At 37.5% G+C, this 22,949-nt stretch overlaps 1 protein-coding gene across 1 annotated transcript in view; it reads right to left on the bottom strand.

The window, feature by feature from the left end:
• RAPGEF5 (Rap guanine nucleotide exchange factor (GEF) 5) overlaps positions 1 to 22,949 on the bottom strand; it is a 245,155-nt gene that overhangs the window by 149,576 nt on the left and 72,630 nt on the right. The window contains exon 7 of the mRNA XM_011944171.1: positions 5,582 to 5,630. Coding sequence (XP_011799561.1) covers positions 5,582 to 5,630 — 49 coding nt within the window. The remainder of the gene's footprint in view (positions 1 to 5,581; positions 5,631 to 22,949) is intronic.

Consider the following 22,949-nt stretch of genomic DNA (forward strand, 5'->3'; position numbering starts at 1 on the left):
AAAAAAAAAAAAAAAAAAAAAAAGAACAAAGAACTCAGAAATACTCCCATACAAATATGCCCACATGACTTTTGACAAAGGTGCGCAAGCAATTGGAGGAAAGATGGTCTTTCCAGCAAATGGTGCTGAGGTGACTGAACATTCATATGCCAAAAAAAAAAGAGAAGCTTGACCTAAGTCTCATACCTTATATCAAAACTAACTCAAAAGTGATCATGGACTTAAACGTAAAACATAAAACTTTTAGGGGAAGAAAAGGCACAGAAAATATTTGGACTCTAGAGCTAGGCAAATAGTTATTTGATTTAACCCCAAAGCATTAAAAGATCCATTAAAATAAATAAATTGGACTTTATCAAAATTAAAACCCTTTGCTCTGTGAAAAACTCTGTTGAGAGGATGAAAAAATCAAATTACAGACTGGAAGAAAATATTTGCCAACCAGTCCTTATCAACAAAGGACTACTACGTAGAATACATAAAGAACTCTCAAAACTCAAGAGTAAAAATAAAAAAAACAAGCAATTCAATTAAAAAACGGGAAAAAGGTGTCAACAAACAATTCACCAAAAACAACATTCAGATAACAAATAAGCACTTGAGAAGATCAACATTACGAGCCATCAGGAAAATGCAAATAAAAACTGTGATGAGATTATCACTACACACCTATCAGAATGGCTAAAATTAAAAATAAGAATAATAATAATAATGATACCAAATACTGGCAAGGATGCAGAGAATCTGAGAGAATTTGGAGCACTTATAGATTGCCAGTGAGAATGTAAAAATTGCACAGCTACTTAAAAGATAGTTTAGCTGTTTCTCAAAAAACTAAACATATAACCATAGAACCCAGCAATTGTACTTCTGGGCATTTATTCCAGAGAAATGAAGATAGGCTCACACATACAAAAAAACCTATACAGGAATATTTGTAGTAGCTTCATTCAAAATAGCAAAACAACTGGAAAAAACCCAGATGTCCTTCAATTGGTAAATGGTTAAAAGTATTATAGCACATTCATGCCACAGAACACTATTCAGCAATAAAAAAGAAAGCACTCAGCCTGAGCAACATAGTGAGACCTTGTCTCTACAAAAAAATAAACAAAATTAGACAGGTGTAGTGGTGTAGTCCCAGCCACTCAGGAGACTGAGGTGGGAAGATAGCTTTAGCCTTCCTTGGTCAAGGCTGTAGTGAGCCGAGATCGTGCCACTGCACTGCAGCCTGGGATACAGAGTGAGACCCTATCTCAAAACAAACAAAGAAACAAACACAAGGAAAAACCTATAGATATATTCAACAACCTGAATGAAGCTTAGAAAATCATGCCATGTGAAAAGGGCCCATTTCAACAGTTACATACTGTCTGACTCTATTTATATAATATTTTTGAAATGACAGAAATAGAGAACAGATTAGTGACTGCCAGGAATTAAGAGAATAGAGGTAGTGGAAAGTCAGTGTAGCTATAAAGGAGCAACATAAGGGATCTCTGTGTTGGTGAAAATGTTAATGTCCTGGTTGTGATACTTTAAATGTTACTATTGGGGGAACCTGCATAAAAGATACTCTGGATCTGTCTGTATTATTTATTACAATTGTGTGTAAATCTACAGTTATCTCAAAAGAGCATATATAAGATGATCCTTTTATTAAATCAGCAGCATATTAATATATAATATATAATATCTGCATATTAATTTTAAAAAGTTTGGTGGCCAGGTGCGGTGGCTCACACCTATAATCCCAGCAGTTTGGGAGACAGAGGCGGTGGATCACCTAAGGTCAGGAGTTCAAAACCAACCTGGTCAACATGGCAAAACCCTGTCTCTACTAAAAATACAAAAATTAGCCAAGTGTGGTAGTATATGCCTGTAGTCCCAGCTACTAGGGAGGCTGAAGCAGGAGAATTGTTTGAACCTGGGAGGCAGAGGTTGCAGTGAGCCGAAATCGCGCGACTGCACTCCAGCCTAGGTGACAGAGCGAGACTCCATCTCAAAAAACAACAACAAAAAAAAAAAGGAAAAAGAAAAAAAATTGGAAATAGCCAAAATACAAAGAATTAAAATTAAAATTAAAAATTAAAAAATGTTTGGAAATAAATAAAACAAGAGTATTAGTGGTTATATTGGTGAGATGATACATAACTGTTAAATTTCTTCTTCATACATTCATGTATTATAAAAGTTTTTTTCAATGAGTATGCTCTACTATGATAGCAAGAAAAAATAAACGAAGCTATTTTCATCATGAAAAAGAGAATACATGCTATTGTATACAACTTTTTTCACTGAAAAAATAACTATATAAATTCTTCCAAATATCATTTTAAAAGCTGTTTAATATTCCAGTGCACTGATCTATCAATTTTATTATTTCCTTATCATAGGGAATTAAGGATTGTTTCTACTTTGTTTAAAAAAAAAAAAAGCAATGCAACAGATATTCTTCGATCTTAATCTTCACATGCAACTCTGATTATGTCTTACAGCCAGACCTCCAGTCATATAAACCTATTGGATTATAGAGTTATTGGAATATACTGAACAACTGCTTTTCTGAAAAACTATGAATTCATGTCCCCATCATTAGTATAAGTGTGTGACATCACTTTACTCTGTCCCTGAGAAGTTGCCAAAATTGTATTCACATTCCAAGCTCCATCGATCAAATAAGTAAGGAAAACAGACATGCTAATCTCATACAGTAACATCACAACATAATAAAATTGACTTCACACCAGTCTTTGACATTATGCAATCTAATATGTATGGGTCTTGCTTGCTCATCTTCATCTCCCTCCACCTCCAGAAAGTTGAAACTTCTTCATCTGACATTGCGAAGTTACCTCTCTCAGTCTCATTCACTTGTCTCCTTGCAGTCTCTAAAACCCATCTGATGCAATGTGTCTGTCCAAATGCTCTGTGGATAGCCACAGGGCTCTCTCTCACTGACTTTAGGTCTTGGCTCAAAAATCTCCAATTCAGAGGCTTTCCCATCCCACTCTGTGTAAATCAGCCACCCCCTTCTCCAGCCTCCCTATCTGTATTTACTTGCTCTTTCTCTGGCAATGATGTGCTGTAAGTTTTTGATTACTTCTCTACTTTATTCTGAAATTTTAAAAAATCAAATCCTATCCTTCAAGACACTGTCATCCCAACTTGTACAGACTATACACTTGTCTCTTTATCATGACCCAAGAATCAAGATCAGCTCCAGCAGAATTTATTTCTAGGCCGTCCCTCCTACAATCTTTTTTTAGAGTTACTTTTTTGATAAATAATAATTGTACATATTTGTATGGTACATATTTTAATACATGCAAATATTGTGTAATAATCAAATCAGGGTAGTTGGGATATCTATCATCTCAAACATATACCATTTGTATTGAGAACATTTCAAACCTTCTTTTCTAGTTATTTTGCAATATACAATACATTTTTGATAACTATAGCCACGATACTGTGCTATTGAACAGTAGAGAATTTACTCCTCTAACTGTATTTTTGTACCCATTAACCAACTCTTCATCCCTCCTACCCTTGCCAGCCTCTAGCAACCATCATTCTACTCTCCATCTCAATGAGATCAACTTTTCTCGCTGCCACATATGAGTGAAAACATGTAGTATTTGTCTTTCTGTGCCTAGCTTATTTCACTTAACATAATGTCCTCCAGGCTTATCCATGACGCTACAAATGACAGGCTTTATTCTTTCTCATGGCTGAATAATATTCTTTTTTTTTTTTTTTTTTTTGAGATGGAGTCTTGCTCTGTTACCCGGGCTGGAGTGCAGTGGCCAGATCTCAGCTCACTGCAAGCTCCGCCTCCCGGGTTTATGCCATTCTTCTGCCTCAGCCTCCCGAGTAGCTGGGACTACAGGCGCCCGCCGCCTCGCCTGGCTAGTTTTTTTGTATTTTTTTAGTAGAGACGGGGTTTCACCGTGTTAGCCAGGATGGTCTCGATCTCCTGACCTTGTGATCCACCCGTCTCGGCCTCCCAAAGTGCTGGGATTACAGGCTTGAGCCACCGTGCCCGGCCAATAATATTTCATTGAGTATATGTGCCACATTTTCTTTATCCATTTATCTGTTGATACATACTTAAGTTGATTCCACATCTTGCCTATTGTGAATAATGCTGCAATAAATACGGGAGTGCAAATATCTCTTTGATATACTCATTTCCATGGGATTGCTAAATCATATGGTAGTTCTATTTTTACATTTTTGAAGAACCTCCATACTGTTTCCCATAGTGGCTGTACTAGTTTACATTCCTACCAACAGTGTATGAGAGTTTCCCTTTTCCCACATTCTTGCCAGCATCTCTTATTTTTTGTGTTTTTGATAATAGCCATTCTAGCTGGGATAGGAGAAATCTCAATGTGATTTTGATTTGCATTTCCCTCCTGCAAACTTTATTGATGTCCTTTCTCTATCTTGGCCTCCACCTCCGCAAATATAAATAATGCTGTTCACTGGGAAGCCTTATTCATGCCGCCCTCTGTTCAATACCCAAGATTGCTATTCCTTGCATCCTCCTCCCCATTACCTTTATAGCTTCCAGTCTCTATGTCCTCAACATCTGCCAAACCAACAAAGAAAGTAACATGAATGTAATAAACTAATTCACACTAAGGTCTGTTTGGTTCAAATAGTAACTAAGAAAAAATCAAATTCTTAGGGTTTCTAACTGGAAAAAGAAAGATATAAAATGTACAGTTTGTGTTCCTGAGACATTTCCATTCCATTTTATTTCTTCAAGTTTGGTCATCACTTTTATTTTGTCATAGTCTTTCCGCCTGAAATGTTTTAGTCTTAGTTTAACATTATCCAAGAAGTACCTCCCTTCTGATTTTCATTCCATTCAGCACTGACCTCCTCCCTCCGAAGGGAGGAACAGCAAAGGATGCCTCCTACTGACATTCCTCCCATCTAAGCAAGCATTTTTCTACTTCAGTGAGTCTCCATTTCATATGGAATTCTAGCAGACTATGTTTTTTTTTCTCTTTTAAAATGTATTTGAAAGCCCCCTTTTCCTTTCCACATGTTACTTCCACAGATTATATCCTACAGGTATGAGGAATCAGGCCTATCAATCAATCCTAGGAGTAATGTTTGCTTTGAAATGTCATTAAGCAATTCAATTATTTTTAGAAGGAACTACTTTGAGTTTTTAAAGCCTTATAAAAAAGACCACCTCTATAGTATCCATTGTCCTTTGTCATTAACATACATAATACAAGGTGATTGGCTTACTTTGTCATGTACGTAGATCCTTATATGGTTGCAATGGACTACAAACATATTTTTAACTTTAAATTTCATTTTTTCTTGAAATCAAAAATAGATTAGAGCAAAGCAGTGACATTTTATCTTAAAAAGCTACATATAACATCCTGTGCTATTCTGATGGTAGAACAAATGATTTTTAAAAACAAATGGGGATAATTCTTTGCATTCTACACCACAACTTCCTGAGATACACTCAACTGCACACTACCAGATGATATGTGAAATACCCCCAAAGAATTAGAATCTTCCTCCAGCCCCACAAAAGACAACTTACCAGACTTCCTTGCTTTCAAAGCAATCACAGCTGCTAGCTCTCTCTGCACCTAATAAAATATTAGGGGGAAAAATCAAATTAGAAGAAGAAAAATGTAGCCATCAAAAGCAGTACTTTGTTTTTAGATATGCAGCCCAAATTCAGAGCTGTTGCAATTAAACCGAAGTTTGCTGCCAGCACTTTTTTGATTTTTGCTTGTTTTTAGTACATGGAAAAACCTCTGCATAGGAACTTTTAGAAGAATCATAATGAATTACTTTTTTAAAAGTTAGACAGTTGCCAGAATGTATACATTGTAAAACACTGGTATTTACACTGTGATGATGGGAAGTACCTAAAAAAAACTATATAACATTCTGATATAATGTAATTATGAATTAAATTATTAAAATATACACGATATCATAACAAAGATTAAATATTATTTACCTCTCAAAGATGCTAGTTTATACAGAAATTCTAATAAAGTTGATATAGGTAATCCTGGTTTAATTGGACCTCTGCTCAAATATAATGAATGTTCACTGCAAGCCTGACAGGTTTACAGCAATCATTTTGGATAATATGCCACATAAAAGCAAGCATCATCAATGCATTAGGGCAGGTGAAATGGGAATAGACTAGATGACCTTTAAAATCCTAAATGTCTTAAACCCTACTTACTTGTCCAAAGTTTTTAGCACTTAATCTCACTCTCATCTTTCCCACTTTGAACACTTAAATCCTTCCTTGAAAACATTTTCAAAGCAGAACACGAAACAGTGACAAAAAAGGTAAGCACAGTCACTTTCAAAGATAACATGAAGGTATCAATAAAAATTCCATAAAGAGGAAGATCTCTCCTCTTCAGGACACAATCTCTTAAGCTCAGAAGTCTGTGTGTTCAGGTGTTTGGAAATGGTGATGGTCGGGTTTTTTTCGAGGGATGGGGGTATCAGGCAGCTGAATATATTGCAGTAATGACACTTTAAAGGGAGAACAAGGGAGTTCAAGGTTAAATTGCAGATTTGCTATTCAAATTAATGTAATCTACATTCATTTACTGGAAGGCAAGTGTGGCAATACGCTAGGCCCGGAGACTCCACCGAGGACTGCTTTGTCAATGGCCAGGGCATTATCACCCCTGCAGAAGGCAGTTTGTCCCATGTACTGTCTCTATGGCCATGCCTTCCCTGATGGGCTATGTGAAAGCTATTCAAAAATGCATAGTCTTGATTCTTTGAATGCTGATTCTTTGACACCTTAAGATTCTCTCACAAAAATTACACAGCAGTGAGAAGACAATCAGTTCTTCTCCAGCCTTAAGAGTTTGAGCTCTGAAAATGCTCACAGTTGGAAAGTTTACAGTTAAAGAACTCAGCGGGTAAAGAGTACTGAGGCAGACAGAAGTGATGAATGACCACAAGAAAACCTTTATAAGTACTGGTATGTGTACTCAAATAAATTTAAAAAGCATCAAAGTAAAAATATCAATTACTGCATATTTTACATATTTTAAATTGTTTGTAAGGTTTATTGTAGTATTACCAGCTCTTTTTAGGATTTTCTTCATTCAGTGTCACAAATATTTGGAGTTGGGACAAAGAGGCAGATTATAAACATTCACAAGGGTCTTGTCAATGGTTTCCAGATTCTATGACCTCCCAGGGAAAGCCCCACTGTGGCACACACACAGGGAGAAGGCAAAGATGGAAAATGATGCACGAGGTGGATCACTTAATTTGTTCACAAAGGATCAAAACCAGTCATCTCCAGCTTCCTCTTTTAATTTTCCACACCTGAAATCCCTTTATGGGACTCTCAGTTTTTCCTTTTCCAATTAGAAAATGATGCTCAAAATAGAAACAGCTCAGAAAAGGAAAGGATTATATTCCCACCAATGTATAACACTACAGCTTTTCAAAGAATTGACAGAGAAAGAAAGGAAAGTATGAGATGAGCAAGCAAAAAATGGAGCATTTCCAGGGCACTGGGAGGGTGACAGTTGGGCAGTGAGAAAGGCACAAAGAACTTCACAGTTCAACTTAGAACCGAGGCTGCTTTTTTACATAAAATAAATGAGATTACTGTACTGTATTACACCACATCCACTGAACCTCTGCCATGCGAGGATACGAGTATTTTATGCAAAGTAGGATGTACGATAGCTTCCGTGTTCTGCACTAGGAGGGAAAAAGGTTTTGACAAAACAAAACAAAACAAAACAAAACCCAAAGATAGGTTAGTCTTCCTACAAGACACAAAGGGAAAACTGCTGATCAAGCAGAGCACACACTGGGTAAGATCCTTTTTATGTTGCTATAGCATCTTCACAGTTCTTTTTTGTTTTTTTAAATGACCTAGCAATCAATTAATCATTTAAAGTTGTGTGACTAATGCCTATATTTTGGCCGGAAACTCCAATGAGGCAGAGACCTGTTTGCCTTTTCTTCACATTATCCTGGGCAATTGACACTCACTCATTAGCCCACACGAGGTGGCTAAAGAGACAATCCTATTTATACAAAGTCAGAAGGAGAAAATACAGAAAGGACCCAGGGGAGAGAAAAAACTTCCCAAGGGAGGATAATGAAAACTCAGAGAAGGCATTTCCTTGTCATAAGCTACTCCCAGCAGAAGTCTTCAGAACATGTTAGAAGGATTCAAAGTTGGCCTTTGCAAATAATTATTAGGTTTATATGAAACTGAATTGAAAACTTTAAACTCTGAGCAATTACATAAACAGGGACTACACTTTTCTTCGTGTGCTAATAAGGGACCTGTTGGCATTGGAAAATAAATGTCATACTCCAGTGCCAGTTGAGCCTTCAAATAACTGAGGCTCTGGCTGACATTCTGACCACAACCTCCTGAGACACCCTGAGCAGGAACTACCTAGCTAAGGTGCTTCCAAACTCCTAACATGTGGGGGATCGGTCAGAGTGGTGGGAAAAACTACAGGGAAAGGACACAAACCTTCTGAAAGGTTGGAAGGTTCTGCACAGCCTGGGGGGGGCGGGGGTGGGGGCAGAGAACAGGTGAAGGCAGCTGTTCTATAACCCTGAGGCAGAGGGCAAGGAGTAGGTACAAAGAGTGTGGGGGAATTTATCTTAAACAAGCTTGTTTACTTATGCTGACCAGGAACTGACCTTTGATCATCTGTGTACACCTGATGTTCTCTGAAAGGGGAACAATGAATATTAATTACCTAGAGGTTGTGTTGGCTCCAGGTTTTCGGCATTGTGCCTGTACTGAATAAAAGCAAGCAGCTTCAGCTTCTCAGGGGTACTCTCTGGCCACCAGAGCTAGGCAGTCACCTAGGTGCTCTTACACTGCTTACCTGTGTCTGAGTACTCACTTCATCCATCCGCCAGGGTCTGTGGGACAGACCCAGTACTAACATAATAAATACACGTTGTTTCAAATCTCTAGATTCTGGAGTCGTTTGTTATGCTGAAGAGTCTTTTATAGGACAATGATGATTTTTCTACCGTAATCTAACTGTGTTGTTGGCAAACCTGAGTTCCTCTCACCATGCCCAAAATAGAGCCACTGTTAGGTTAGGCTTGAGAAATGTACCAAATGTAGAACCATGTTCTGATACTGGCCATTGTTTTTATTCAATGAGGATACAAAACCACTGCCTAGGTCATTAGAAAAAAATGTATTGTTCTTAATCTGACAGAAACAGTAAATTACTAGCTTGGCTTTTCCTATCACAACCCTTCCCTACTATAATCCATAACTCCTTTCAGAACCCCCTGGGACTAGATGTATTTCAGAATTCAAAATTTTACATATTTCAGAAAGGTATCTTAAGTGAGGTCTGGGGCAGCAACTTGTAGTCAGATACATTAATATTTCTTCCATGAAATGCATTACTATTCAAACCAAATGGGATAAAGGAAGACTAGAAAAAGCCTAGAGTTTTGCCACCAAATACGTTCAGTTTTTGATTTTGCCACCAAGTTAGTTATGAAGAACTTTCGATTTTCAGAGTTTTTCTATTGTAGGACTATGAGTAAGGGACTGTCAGCCTCTACTAGTTTTACATTAAAGTTTCCCTCCCTCGTCTTTTTCTCATGTTTCCTCTTTTCCAATTGCTATTTGGTCACTACTTTTTGTCTGCTTACTAGGAAGAGCTTTCTTTAAATAGCTTGAGTTTTCATCTAGTTCAGCAGTTCTCAAACTTGACTGCACATTAGAATCATTTGGAGAGGTTTAAAAAAAATACTGATATTTGGGTCTCAATTAAATCAGAATCTCAGGAGAGAACTAGGCATCAGTGTGTGTTGTCGTTTCCAAGCTTCCTAGGTGATTCTATTGCATCCAGGGTGAGAAATCACTGCTCTATTCAACAAGTATCTTACTTTCTCCAAAGCCCCATATTTCGACCTTCATTTCAACTAAGAAGTTTTAGTCTGTACTTTGTCCTCCTCTAATTTAATTCATTTGTAAAGGAACATGGCCTTTACTGTATTTAGATATAAAATTATGCTATAATCCAATCAAACAAGATTCACTTACTATAGTAGCAGTTCGACAGACAAGATTTATTCAAGTACAAAGAAAATTGCAAGGAGGCTTTTTAAGAAGCTTCAAGTTTAATTTAAAATATAGTTTACTCAATATAAAACAACCATGCAATTCAAAACACTTGCAGCTGACAGTTATATCTGGCCTTGTAAATGTCTAAATAGAGGATGATTAAAGGACTGATAAAACATATCCCAAAGTTTTCCCTCTCCCCTAGTTACCCATGAGAAACTAGAGTCAGAAACATGCTGAAATGTTTTGGCTTTCTATCTTGGATAACCAGCATGGCTGTTCACAAAATAGCCTTGACATTCAGTGAGAATCAGAGTCAGTCTTAGGTCCAGTATTCTGTCTTCTTTTTCCTCTGGCACTTTAATAGTGCCTTCAGTCTTAAAACCCAAAGGCTCCCGGACCTGTTTTGCATCAAAGCTAAGACTCATGCAAACTCTGAGCGATAGAGATAGCTTCTCCATGGGAGAGGTTAACTGAGAAGACATGAGCAGGCTTCCTGGAAGAGGAGGCCCTTGAAAGCAAGATATGAAGCTCAATTAGAAAGTCAAGGAAAGTCGGGCTGGACGCAGTGGCTCATGCCTGTAATCCCAGCACTTTGGGAGGTCAAGGCAGGTGGATCATGAGGTCATACTGACAAACAAGGGGAAATCTGTCTCTACTAAAAATACAAAAGAATTAGCCAGGTATGGTGCGTGCATCTGTAATCCCAACTACTTGGGAGGCCTAGGCAGGAGAATCACTTGAACCCAGGAGGCGTAGGTTGCAGTGAGCAAGATCACACCACTGCACTCCAGCCTGGGCAACAGAGCAAGACTCCGTCTCAAAAAAAAAAAGAAAGTCAAGGAAAGTCATTTTGAGAGGACAGAGGAATACTGGCAAAAGTCTTAGTTACCAAAGGCTTTTCCTATCACAACCCTTCTCTACTATATATAATCCATAACTTGTCCTTACAAATTAATTTTTAACAGAATTGCCAATTCACAAATTCCCTAAAGGCTTTTAGTAAATCTATTAATCTTAGAAACACTTAAATTTTGATGCCATGATAGAAATGTTTTTAAAATACAGAGCCCATTTTTCTCAATTTCCTAAACTAAATGTAAGAAGAAACATAATCTGATATTCTTCCATGTTTTCTTCCCAAAAATATACAACTTTTAAGCCATTATACAATGTTAAGCTAGTATGGACTTCAGAAATTCTAGAAAAAATAAATACGCTTAATAATTGTACTTTTTTTTTATTTTCTTATTTTTTTGAGACAAGGTTTCGCTCTGTCACCCAGGCTGGAGTACAGTGGTACAATCTCAGCTTACTGTAACCTCTGCCTTCTGGGGTCAAGCAATCCTCCCACCTCAGCCTCCTGAGTAGCTGGGACTACACGCGCCTGCCACCATGCCCAGCTAATTTGTTTGTATGTTTTTGTACTGATGGAATTTCACCATGTTGTCCAGGCTGGTCTCGAACCCCTGACCTCAAGTGATCTGCCCACCTCAGCCTCCCAAAGTGCTGGGATTGCAGGCATGAGCCACCATGCCCAGCCAAGAAACTACTGTTCTCCACCAAATAGTTTATTTAACAGATAGTTATTTCCCCAATAACTGCTGTCATCACATCAAACAGGTATTTGTTAAGCATGCTGTGATGATAAAATGTATCTATCCTTACTCATCTGTTTCAAGGCACTTCGGGGTATCTTTTAAATCACTTAAATAGACTTGTTTAATGCAAACAAATATGCATATTAACTTTATTGTAACTGAGATAATAGCTGGCCATTTAAAGACTACTATATGTAGAAGTGATCTGAAACTAACAAAATGAACTGGAATAAAGTCTTCCATAGATTTTAAACGTCTATTAAGTCTGCTACACATAACCTAATGTGATAGAGGTTCACATTAAAAAGATCTGATAGTTGAGTATAAGCATACTATGAGTTAATGGGAGTTGGATTACTTAGAATGGATAACAGTGTTTTTAGGAATATTGCTAGAGGTATGACATTCAGGTCACACAAAAAAATGGACTCCAGAAAGATCAACATCTGGATTGTATTCAGTTTTGTTAAGGTCCATGAGGAGTAGACAGTATCCACAGGAGAATGGCCAGAAGATAGTCACCTCCTTGTAGCTCAACTTGATGAACACAGCCATCCTCATTTACCTTGTCCTCTCTGCACGATTTAACTATTACTCACTCCCTTCTTCTTAACCATTGGGATTTCATGGTATCCCATGCTCCAGGTTTTCTCCTTCCTCTCTGGCTACTGCTTCTCTTCTCCAAAGGCTCCCCTTCTCCTCTGCCTTTTACAAAGACTTTGAAATCCCTTAGTGATTTATCCTCAACCCTCTTGACCTTCTTCTCTTTCTATTCACATGACTTCAATTATATTTGCATTTCCAGTCCATATTTCCTCAGTCCTAGATCCCCACAGCCATCTACCTTCTGGACCTGAAAGTCCCACTTATTGGCTCAAACTCAACATTTCCAAAGGTGAGTTCACTTTTTCTTTTTTTGAGACTGGGTCTCACTCTGTCGCCCAGGCTGGAGGGCAGTGGTCCAATCATGGCTCACCGCAGCCTCCATGACCAGGGCTCAAGCGATTCTCCTGCCTCAGTCTCCCAAGTAGCTGAGAGGACAGGCACACACCACCATGCCTGGCTAACTGTTTTATTATTTGTAGAGATGACAAACTGCTATGTTGCCCAGACTGGTCTTGAATTCCTAGGCTCAAGCAATTCTCCTGCCTCAGCCCCCTAAAGTGCTAGGATTACAGGAGTGAGCCACTGAACCCAGACTGAAGTCACTTTTTTACCACTTCCGCTGCACTCCACAAATCTGCTCCATGAATGGCACCATCAGACCCCACAGTCCCAAGTCAGGAAGTAAGGTATCCCTGATTTAGCTCAGCCCATCACTGTCTCCTACTCAGGCCTCTGTCTCTAATTTTTCTCTCTCCATCCCACATCATTCTCTACTCTTCAGTCAGACTAAATCATCCTAAAATATACATTTTATAATATTATATCTTTTCCCAAAGAACTCTTCAAAGATTTCTCCATGACACTATGGCAGAGTTGAATGTCTGATACTGCATATATAGTGTTCTTCTGGTCTGGTCTTAAGTATCATCTCTATCTCCATTCCTCCTTCCAAAATCCATGCTCCAAGCTTATTAAAATATGGCATTTGCAATTCCCTGGACTGTGCTGTCTCTTTGCTCCAGGCCTTTTCACATATTCTGTCTGGAATGCCTCCCCACCTCCCCACCTGTGTGGCTGTCATTTACTTGCCCTTCAGATCCCAACTTAGGTACCATCTTCTCCTGAGTGTCACTCACCTCTCCTGTGTGAAGTCCTGTTTATACTCTAATAGCACTCTATACTTGTTTCAATTATAGCACTTATCACACTCTAATGAAATCTCCTCTTTAGCTGGAGGGCTCCAAAACTAGTTTATAAGCCCACTGAAATGGACTCTTTTATTCATCATTATGACCCTGACTCCTGGCACCATTCCTGGTACATATGTTTGTGATCAAGAACACAAGTAAAATGTTTACAGTTGTTACTGAGAAGGTGTAGGGGGAACATGATCATTAACTTCAAGTATTTCAAAGTCTGAGGTTGAAATTCAGACCAATGGAGAGAAGTTGCAAAAGGATATGTTTTAGCTCACTGTAAGAACTTTCAAATACCCAGAACTATCCACAGTGGAAATGGTCTATTGAATTTGTGAGATTCAATAGGAGATGCTTTCCATGGGAAGGTATATATCAGAAGTGCCCTAAGGAATTTTTAAAGATTTGTTTTAAGAATATCTCATTTCCTAATCACCCCACTATCAAAAGAGAACAAGCATGTTCTCTGTGGAGACCGTAGGCATTGTTCATGTCACCTGGGAGTTGGTGACATCTGTCAGCCTGCAGTTGAATAGTTGGTGACGTTATGGCCATCTAATCCACCTGACAGAGATAGAGGTGGCGCAAATCTGAATGAATAGATAAAAAAAAAAAAAAACTGTGGGAAAGCATTTCTTGTTGTGGAAATCTCATGAATTTCATGGTACAAACAACAGGAGAAACTACAGATGTTTACAAGAACTTTGAGAAGGGCAAGCTAACGACACTAACATCTTTTCAAAAGCGCAGGTGTATCTGTGTCTTCAGTTTTCAAAGCTGCTCTTAAAACCTCTGATTGGTAATTTCTCTGAAGCCCTAACTGCTGATCAACATCAATTTCCTGATAAATAAAAATTCATATATAAAATGTATTTTAAGGGAATAAGTCTGTTAGACATTTTAATTTTTTTGTAATAATGAAATAAAACATTATGTTTGCATCATTAAAATTTTAATTTTTATGTCTTAAGTTACTTTTCTTAGTGTTTTCTGGCAGACCCAGTGTATTATTCAATCTATTAAAAGCTCATGAATGATTCTCAGGTGAATTTTCATGATACAGTTTATGTAATAAAGCATCTTCAAAGCCATAACATAATTTTAAACTCATGCCTTTTTACTATGTCTTTTATTCTATGTTTTTCCCACACCATTCCATACATATATTTTCCCAATCATTGTGCCCTTTGGAGGTAAGATTATAAACTATAGCAATTATGTAACTACATCAACAGTCAAGTCCCAGACATTCTAGGGATCTTCTATGGTAGCAATCTCTCATTTGTAGGGACAGATTCCTGTAGAACCTTGTAGGGATGTTACATTACAAAGACTGATATTGGGATAAACTCAGATTGGTGAAGACTGTTTCTAACTAGAAATTCTACGCATAAAAACTGCTAACAAGTGAAGCCTCCTGGAAGAACAAGATTCAGAACCCAAGATCCAAAAATCTAAAACAAGAGCAGGAAATCTCTAATTATTTTATGCCAACCTTGAAAGAAGCTGTAGTTTCCTGATGGTGGGGTGGAGACACAGTCCTTTACCTCATAGGACTGTTGTAAGATTTAAATGAATTAACGTGTATAAATCATTGGGACTAATTGATCCGACACAGAGTAAGTGCTATTTGAGTGTTAGCTATTATCATCCTCATCACATAATTAGAATATAGTTGAGCTGAATGACAGAAGCAAGGACATATCCAGTCTTTAATTTCTTTAATATTGCATATGTTTAAGCCGCCTCTTCCACCTAAATTATAAACTCTTTCACAATCAGTATTTCCTCCATTTATTATATTTCACCTACCTAGCCCAGTCCCATTGCAACAAGCATAAAAGAGGCTGAAGTATTTCAGTGAAAAGTTGTAAACAGTGCTTAAAGTGCTTTTTCAGACTTTACTTTAAAAATGAACTTTTAGATTTCTACAGAATTCTGAAGCCTTTATAAATGTATGAAGGACAGACTTCAGATTTCAAAATTCACTTTGAAATGTCAGAGGTATCGATCAACTTAAGTAGCTGTGCCCTGGCAGCTTCTGACATTCAAAAGAGAACTGCTGTGTTATCAATCAGGAGATTATGGGTTCAAATTTAGATTCAAAGCCAAATTCAAATTCTTGTATTCAACAAGAAATGTGCATTAGTTTAATATATCTTCCATAGCAAATCATCATCCATTTTACTGCTTAACATCCACTTATTATTTCATATTTGTGTAGGTCAAAAGTCCAGGTACAGAGTGGCTCAACTGGGTTCTCTGTTTCTCACAAGGCCTCTTGTAAGGCCCAAAGTAAAGTACCTGCTGGGCTGCACTCCTTACTGGAAGCTCTGGGGGAGCATGTTCTTCCATGCTCATGCAGGTCATTGACAGAATCCAGTTCTTATGTCTGAGGTACCTGTTTCCTTGCTGGTTGTCACCCAGAAGCTGCCCATAGCTCCTAGGGCCCTCTTTCTGGTGTTTGCACATGCGCTCCTACATCTTAGAGCCAGCAATGACACGATGACACCCTCTTAGGCTCAGAATTTCATTCACCTTGCCTTCTGCCCTATTGCTTTGACTCCCACAAAAGCAAGTTCTCTCCTTTATTTTAAAAGCTCATATGATTAGACAGAGTCCACATGACAATCTAGGTCTGTAGCCTTAATTTTATCTGTAAAGCATCTTTTGCCCTGTAATGTAATATGTGCAGGACCAAGTGGGTATTCATGTTTGGGGGACCATTTTACCCATTACAGAATGACACAGATCCTGAAAAACTATCCCTCAACACCGCATTAGGGTCTTAAAGTCACTTGCTAATACAGCCTAGCTCTGGAACATGATTTACTTGCTATACAACCTTCACTAGATTATACCAAACTCTCTTTCCCTTTACAACTTTCTCCTGTTGTACCCCAAAGTCCCAACCAGTGCCCCAAATCATCTCAAATTCACTCATTTATTTGCCTCCATTTTCACCCCCTGAGATGTCTCTCAAGTCTTACAATCTATCTAGAATGTTCTTTTCTTTCCCTTATCTAGACAAAGCCTGCATTCCAGTTTCTGCATGGAGCTAACCTTAATTATCAAGATGTTCATAACTTTTCTGATTTTTTACATCACACCAACATCACACAATGTGCATAATCTGGAAAATGTTTAATTTATACTTATGTTAATTTTTAAACAAAATCACTTTTTTGTGGTTTTTGTAAATTTATAGTAATGTAGGTTTATTTCTGAAATTCAGAAAATGAATAAAAGTAGATGAGGAAAAATCACCCCCAGTCCCAGTGTCTAAAGAGCTAATCCTAAATTCACTCACTGCATGTAACATGGTGCTAATTATTAGCTATGGGATATAAAAATTGATATATTAACCATATTATTTTATCTATTGTTAATAGATGGTTCATGCCAATAATGTTGGTTTTAAGAAAAGTATTGGTATCACAGAATTGCAGGCCAGAAGTAATAAAAAGGTCACCTACTTCAGTTCTATACTAGATGCCTTAATCCTCTACACAGAGTACAGAATATAAAATAATAAAACAACAAAACACACACTTCCATAGAACTTATTATGTACCTGGGCACCGTTCCAAATATTTTCCATGTATTCACTGACTTACTTTATATGCATAGTGCCTTTTGTATCTGACCTGTAGTAACCTGCATAGATAAGCTCTTGAAGAAGTTCCGTAATTTTTATGAAAATAATCTAGAATAAATTAAATTCATATATGCACACAGATCTCTTATATGTGTTTATAATTCCTTACCCAGCTACATAGCCCATTCAAACCTCTTCACAAATCACTGAAACCCGCTACTAATATTCCACTGAATCCACAGGTTCTTTTGTTTTAAAGAGCAAATTTTTGTTATACAACTAGAAGAACCTAGTAATAGTTTTTTGGAAGGTTTTAATATCTATTTTTAAATCTGTCTTTTGCCCATTCAATTCTTAGAACCCCACGTGTGTTTGTCCTGACTCTCAATACACAGTTTCTTTAAGTAGATTAAGACTTAATCTACAGTTTCTTTAAGTAGATTAAGTCTTAATCTACTTAAAGAACTTTCCTACCTGTAGATGCTTTTTAAAAAGTTGAACTTTATTACTTGATATTTCTTCTAATCCAAATTCAAATTAAATTAAAATGGTGCTTTAATTTTTCATGATTGGCATAGGATCTATTAAATTTGAAAACTTGCTCTGTTATCTACTAAGATATAATATATTCTTATGCATAGTTTCATATTAGTATTATAGGTAAGAGGATATTAAATGAGATTTGTCCTGTGGTCTTAGCATTTTCACCGAAACCCAAAGTCAAGAACAATTGGTGAAAAGTGCTCAGACCTTCTAAAGATAGAGCTAGGTGCACCTCCACAGATTCCATTAGCCCTGAAGCAGCAAAATTCTATAAAATCATGTTGGCAACCCTCATCCCTTCACCCACTTCAAGGAATTATTAGGGAGACTTGAAGATTATTCAGGAGGGATCAACAAAGACTATTTATTTAAAGGGAGTTGCTGGAGTGCTACAAGGATAAATATTATACATACATACAGACTTCAAGTCAAATGACAGGGGTCTCAATCACTTGAATTCAATGGCATTTGTTCCCAAAGTTTAGGGACTGCTCTCATTTGTAAAATTACAAGAGTCCTGGAAAATGGGGCAGAAGAAGAGAGAAAAGCTATGCTGTGTTGGGATGGCCTCCATTTCCAGGGTTTGACAGGACAATAATGCCCTCGTGCTTCCTATGTGCCAGTAGAGAGTTGGATATAGGTCATTTTGAAAACAGGTCTCCCGAAAAGGTGGGGTGACCCCAATAGAAGAAAACTGTGAGAAGGAAGCCAGAGGCTGGAGGGACAGTCCTAAAGTTTCAGAAGAAGAGGAATCGCCAGGGCCATGGAATTATAATCCAGAGCTCTTTACACACAGGAATATCCACCAATCCACACAATGGCCCCATCCAGAACAAAAGAGATTTCTACAACTCTCACACAGGGAACCCTGAGGCCAGACTGTAACTGTAGCAGTCAAGAAAGACCTTTCTTGATACAGCCTCTCTTCCCACTAGTCTCTCAAACCCTGGCTGAGCCAGCAGCAGCACAGTGAAGCAGAGGAGGAGGCAGGGAAGAGAAAAAACAGCAAAATATGATGGGAAATGTCAACAAAACTAAACCAACCCTGGCCCTTTTCCCAGGCTCAGGTTGGGGGAAAGGAGACGCTTTGAAGTGGATGGGAGATTGAAGTTCTGATACTGTACTCAAATGGACTTTTAAATATCTGAAGAAATAGAGACTGCTCTGAGAAAGGTGAAAAAAAGCTATGGATCTGCACAGATTCACCCAGGAGTGGGAATGAACCAGTCAGAACCTGTTTGAGGAAACTGGTAAAAAAAGGTAAATTTTTTCCTGCTTTTATCTTATTGAGACTAGTTCATTTAATGAACCATTTATATGTATATACTTGGTTTTATAATGAGAGTAGAAACATACAGGTACAAAAGCCATTTAGTTGTTTTTTCACTCTTAACTTTATCCCATTTTCCTTGTTTTATGTCTGGGAATGTTTCTCTTACATCCTGAGCTGATGCTGCAGTAGGGGTTTAATCTCTCACAACTAGAATGTCAGCCTAACTAAATTTCATTTAAACAATCTAGGTGAGGAAGCAGTGCCTGCTCATCTCCAATGCTGGGGTAATCTTAGGCAGTGTGAAATTCAAAATTTAGTGAAGAAGAAAAAGAGAATATTGCCTGAACATATACTTCTGACTTTAACAGTGGTTCTATAACTTCCCCTTTTGGCTTAGGATTGGGAGGGACAGCAAATGTGAAAAACATGAATAAAATTATAGTCTACATTTTTACCTGACACACCCTTTCTTCTCTCTCGCTCTCTAAACACAAATAGGGTTCTGGGGTCTCTGAGCAATTCTTTTAATTGCCATGGGTCTTCCTATTCTTATCCGTAATAGAAGGGAATTGGAGAAGATGATTTCTTTTTCTTTTGAGACATGGTCTGGCTCTGTCACCCAGGTTAGAGAGCAGTAGTATGAGCTCAGCTCACTGCTCCCTCTGCTTTCCCAGCTCAAGCCATCCTCCCTCAGCCTCCTGAGTAGCTGGGACCACAGGTGCATGCCACCTCGCCGGGCTAATTTCTGTATTTTTCGTAGAGACAGGTTCTCACTTTGTTGCCAAGGCTCCTCTCAAATTCCTGGGCTCAAGTAATCTGCCCGCCTCAGCCACCCAAAGTGCTGGGATTACAAGTGTGATCCACACTGCATCTGGTGAAGAAGATAATATCTAAGGCTGTCTTCCCTTCTATCCTTGTTCCAAATAAACCAACCACGATGTTCTCAAACTGAAGAATTCCAATTAACTATAATAATTCCTCATTTTAATTACTGAGGTGCACCGCAGAACCTGTGGTGAGGAGATACAAAGTGGATATCTGTTCAGCTGAACTGAGATGAGTTCAATGAAACCAAGATAGCCAACAGGGTTTCCTGGGTTAACTAACGAACCTTATTCTCTCTTGCAATTCTAATGCATCCAACAAAGATGTTACTACACAAAGCTTCTTATAGCACATTCCAATCCTCTCAGGAGCCTCACTGGCTATTTCTGTCTACCACATAAAATCTTAACCTCTCCCTCTGCAATTCTAGACCTTAGACACTTCACTTTGCCCATCGGATACACGGATTCTTTATTACTGCCTTCTATGCATCACAGACTTCTGCTGAACAGAAATGATGGCCATTTCTCAAACACACCCCATCCTGGCTTCTTCACTCATGCTATTCTTTCTAATTAGATTGCTATTAATATTTCCTATTCATTCATACTATCCTTTATATTCAACATATCATTCAAGCCGTTCCCCCGTCTCCAGGGGACCTATTTTAAAACCCTAACTGAGCAAAATGACTTTTTGCTTTGACCTCCACAGTACTTTGTATTCACAACAGAGAACCTTTATAGCTATTCACCTCTACATGGTAAGCTCCTTGCAGACATGGACCAAGCTGTATTTTTTTTTCCTCTGAATTCATACAATGGAATCACAAAACCTGATAACCAGTCTGAATAAACTTCTAAACTGCTAAATCATTTAGCCATGTCTACCAGTATTTTATAATTTCTAATAGGTTAAAAATTAAAATGCTATTTAATATAATTCCAAGGGCACCATTTCATAAAATCCTTCAAATCAGGAGAGAATTCCACAATCACATTCCAAACCCAACCTGCTGAAATCTATTCAGTAAATATAAAATGTTTTAAGTGATGATAATGTGGAAAACTGTGTTTTCAACCCATACAGATATTATTTTTAATTAATATGGACTCTCAATTCAATATTTAATTAATAATGCCTGTCTCAAATGCTTCATCTCCCCAGTGCAATGGTAATACACCCTGTCATGTCAGACTGAAATGTGACAATGTATGACAAACAGTATCAGAATGTCTGTGCAAGGTAAGAACTCAACAAATATTAGCCCATTCTTAGCCCCTTACCCGTTTCTCACTTGATCCAATGTAGTAATGCAGGCTAATGCATTAACAACTGCAAACAAGTCTCTTCAAAGGTTTCCCCATAAAGAAGTTCATCTCTATGCTGTTCATAACAGCAAAAGAGTGAAAATAAAATCACAATGTTCAAAATAGAAGAAAATGATTTTAAATCTGTGTAATGGGACACTACAGAATCACTAAATATGTTGTGGCCAGTGCTTTTAGCTCCCAGAACATATTAAATAAAAAGTATAGAACACCAAATAAGGTATTTAGGGTTTTTCTGCAAAAAAATAAATATTATTCTCTAAAAAAAAAAAAAAAGATACACACACACACACACACGAAAAACAACCTAGCAAGTAATAATAATTTATTTCTGGGTCATTTCATTATAGGCACTTTTCTAATCTGCATTTTTAAAAAATTATAAAGTCTTTATATTCAAGTTAAACAATACAAATGTCAACTAAATAAAAAGGAAGCTGCAAAGCATAATCCACAGTACTGTTATCTCACTGTCAGACTTCTCATTTGACATTTATAAACACAGGAAATGAATTCACACTATTTCCACCCAGTATCCACATAAAATGTCATTATATTCTAATTTTTACAGCAATATAAAATAACAGAAACTAATTTAAAATTTGTCTTATTCCATCACCACCAAAAAATTCAAGTAATTTTCACTGTTTTATATGCCTCTTGGTTCTCCTCCATATATGGGCATACTATACAAAGCTATAACACTGACTGAAGTATGCAAAACTTACATTTCATCTAAAGCAGCTATAAGAAGTTATATTTTAAATAAATGCACAAAGAAGAAGCCAAATATGAAACATTCATGGATCATCCTTTTAAAGTTCTGTTGGCTTCTTTCAGAGAGGATTTCACATTAACACTTCACAAACCCATGACTGTCAATATCCGCATTGAGAGTCGAATGGTATATTTCTATTTCTTGTCAATAAAAAGTCTATACTTTCCATGAATATTGCATATCAAAGTGATTTTCATCTCAGAAATACTCAAATATCATAATATACATGTATGCAAACACACAACCCTCTTTCCCTATTCCCAAGAGATTCATTGAGACATTTTACCCTTGAATGAGTTCTGTACACTTACACCTTTCTGAACACATAAAGATAAATTTCCCCCTGCCCTGCATTGCTTCATTTCAATAGGCAATCCAGTATGTATCATGCTGCTTACCAAAACCAAACTCTCAGGGCTAGAGTTAAAAATTAAGTTACCACACTATCTGGGTAGATCTTGATAGTTTCTTTGGAATTAGAGATGATGGCTTAGTAATTAATTTTAAAAAGTTGTGTGTGTGTGTGTGTGCACATGCAAACCTGTATATTATGGTATTTGGGGATCTATTACCAGGATGAGATACATAATAGACAGAACATATAAGAATTTTTTATTGACAAGCAATAGAAATATACTATTCAGCGATCTATTCAGGTATTGACAGGTATAGGTTTGTGGAGTGTTACTCTGAGATCCTACTGAAGAAAACAGAAGGAGCTTTAACCAGCATTCCACGTGGTCCTAGAGACTGACAGTCCATAGCCCAAGGCCCATTGGATGAGGACAGATTGAAACACAAGAAGAGTAGGTAGTATCAAGTACTATGGCTCCTTATAAACCACAGAAAAAAGTTGCTACCAGAATATACTGCAATTCCACTGGTGCTTCCTTAATGCTCCTTGGAACTAGATCCGTCTTCTCTGGTCTCACTTGACACTTTCCCTCAAAACTCAATCTGCCTGGCCCTTCCCCAAATCATATAGTAGCTCTTAAGCCACTGGAAGAACTGAAGCCAGCCTAAGGATTCCAAGTAGGAATTTTATGTTCCCTACAAATAAGAAATATAGGTAACAAGATGTTCATGATCC

The sequence above is a fragment of the Colobus angolensis genome, unplaced genomic scaffold, assembly GCF_000951035.1.
Source record: "Colobus angolensis palliatus isolate OR3802 unplaced genomic scaffold, Cang.pa_1.0 Scaffold229, whole genome shotgun sequence".
Taxonomy (NCBI): domain Eukaryota; kingdom Metazoa; phylum Chordata; class Mammalia; order Primates; family Cercopithecidae; genus Colobus; species Colobus angolensis.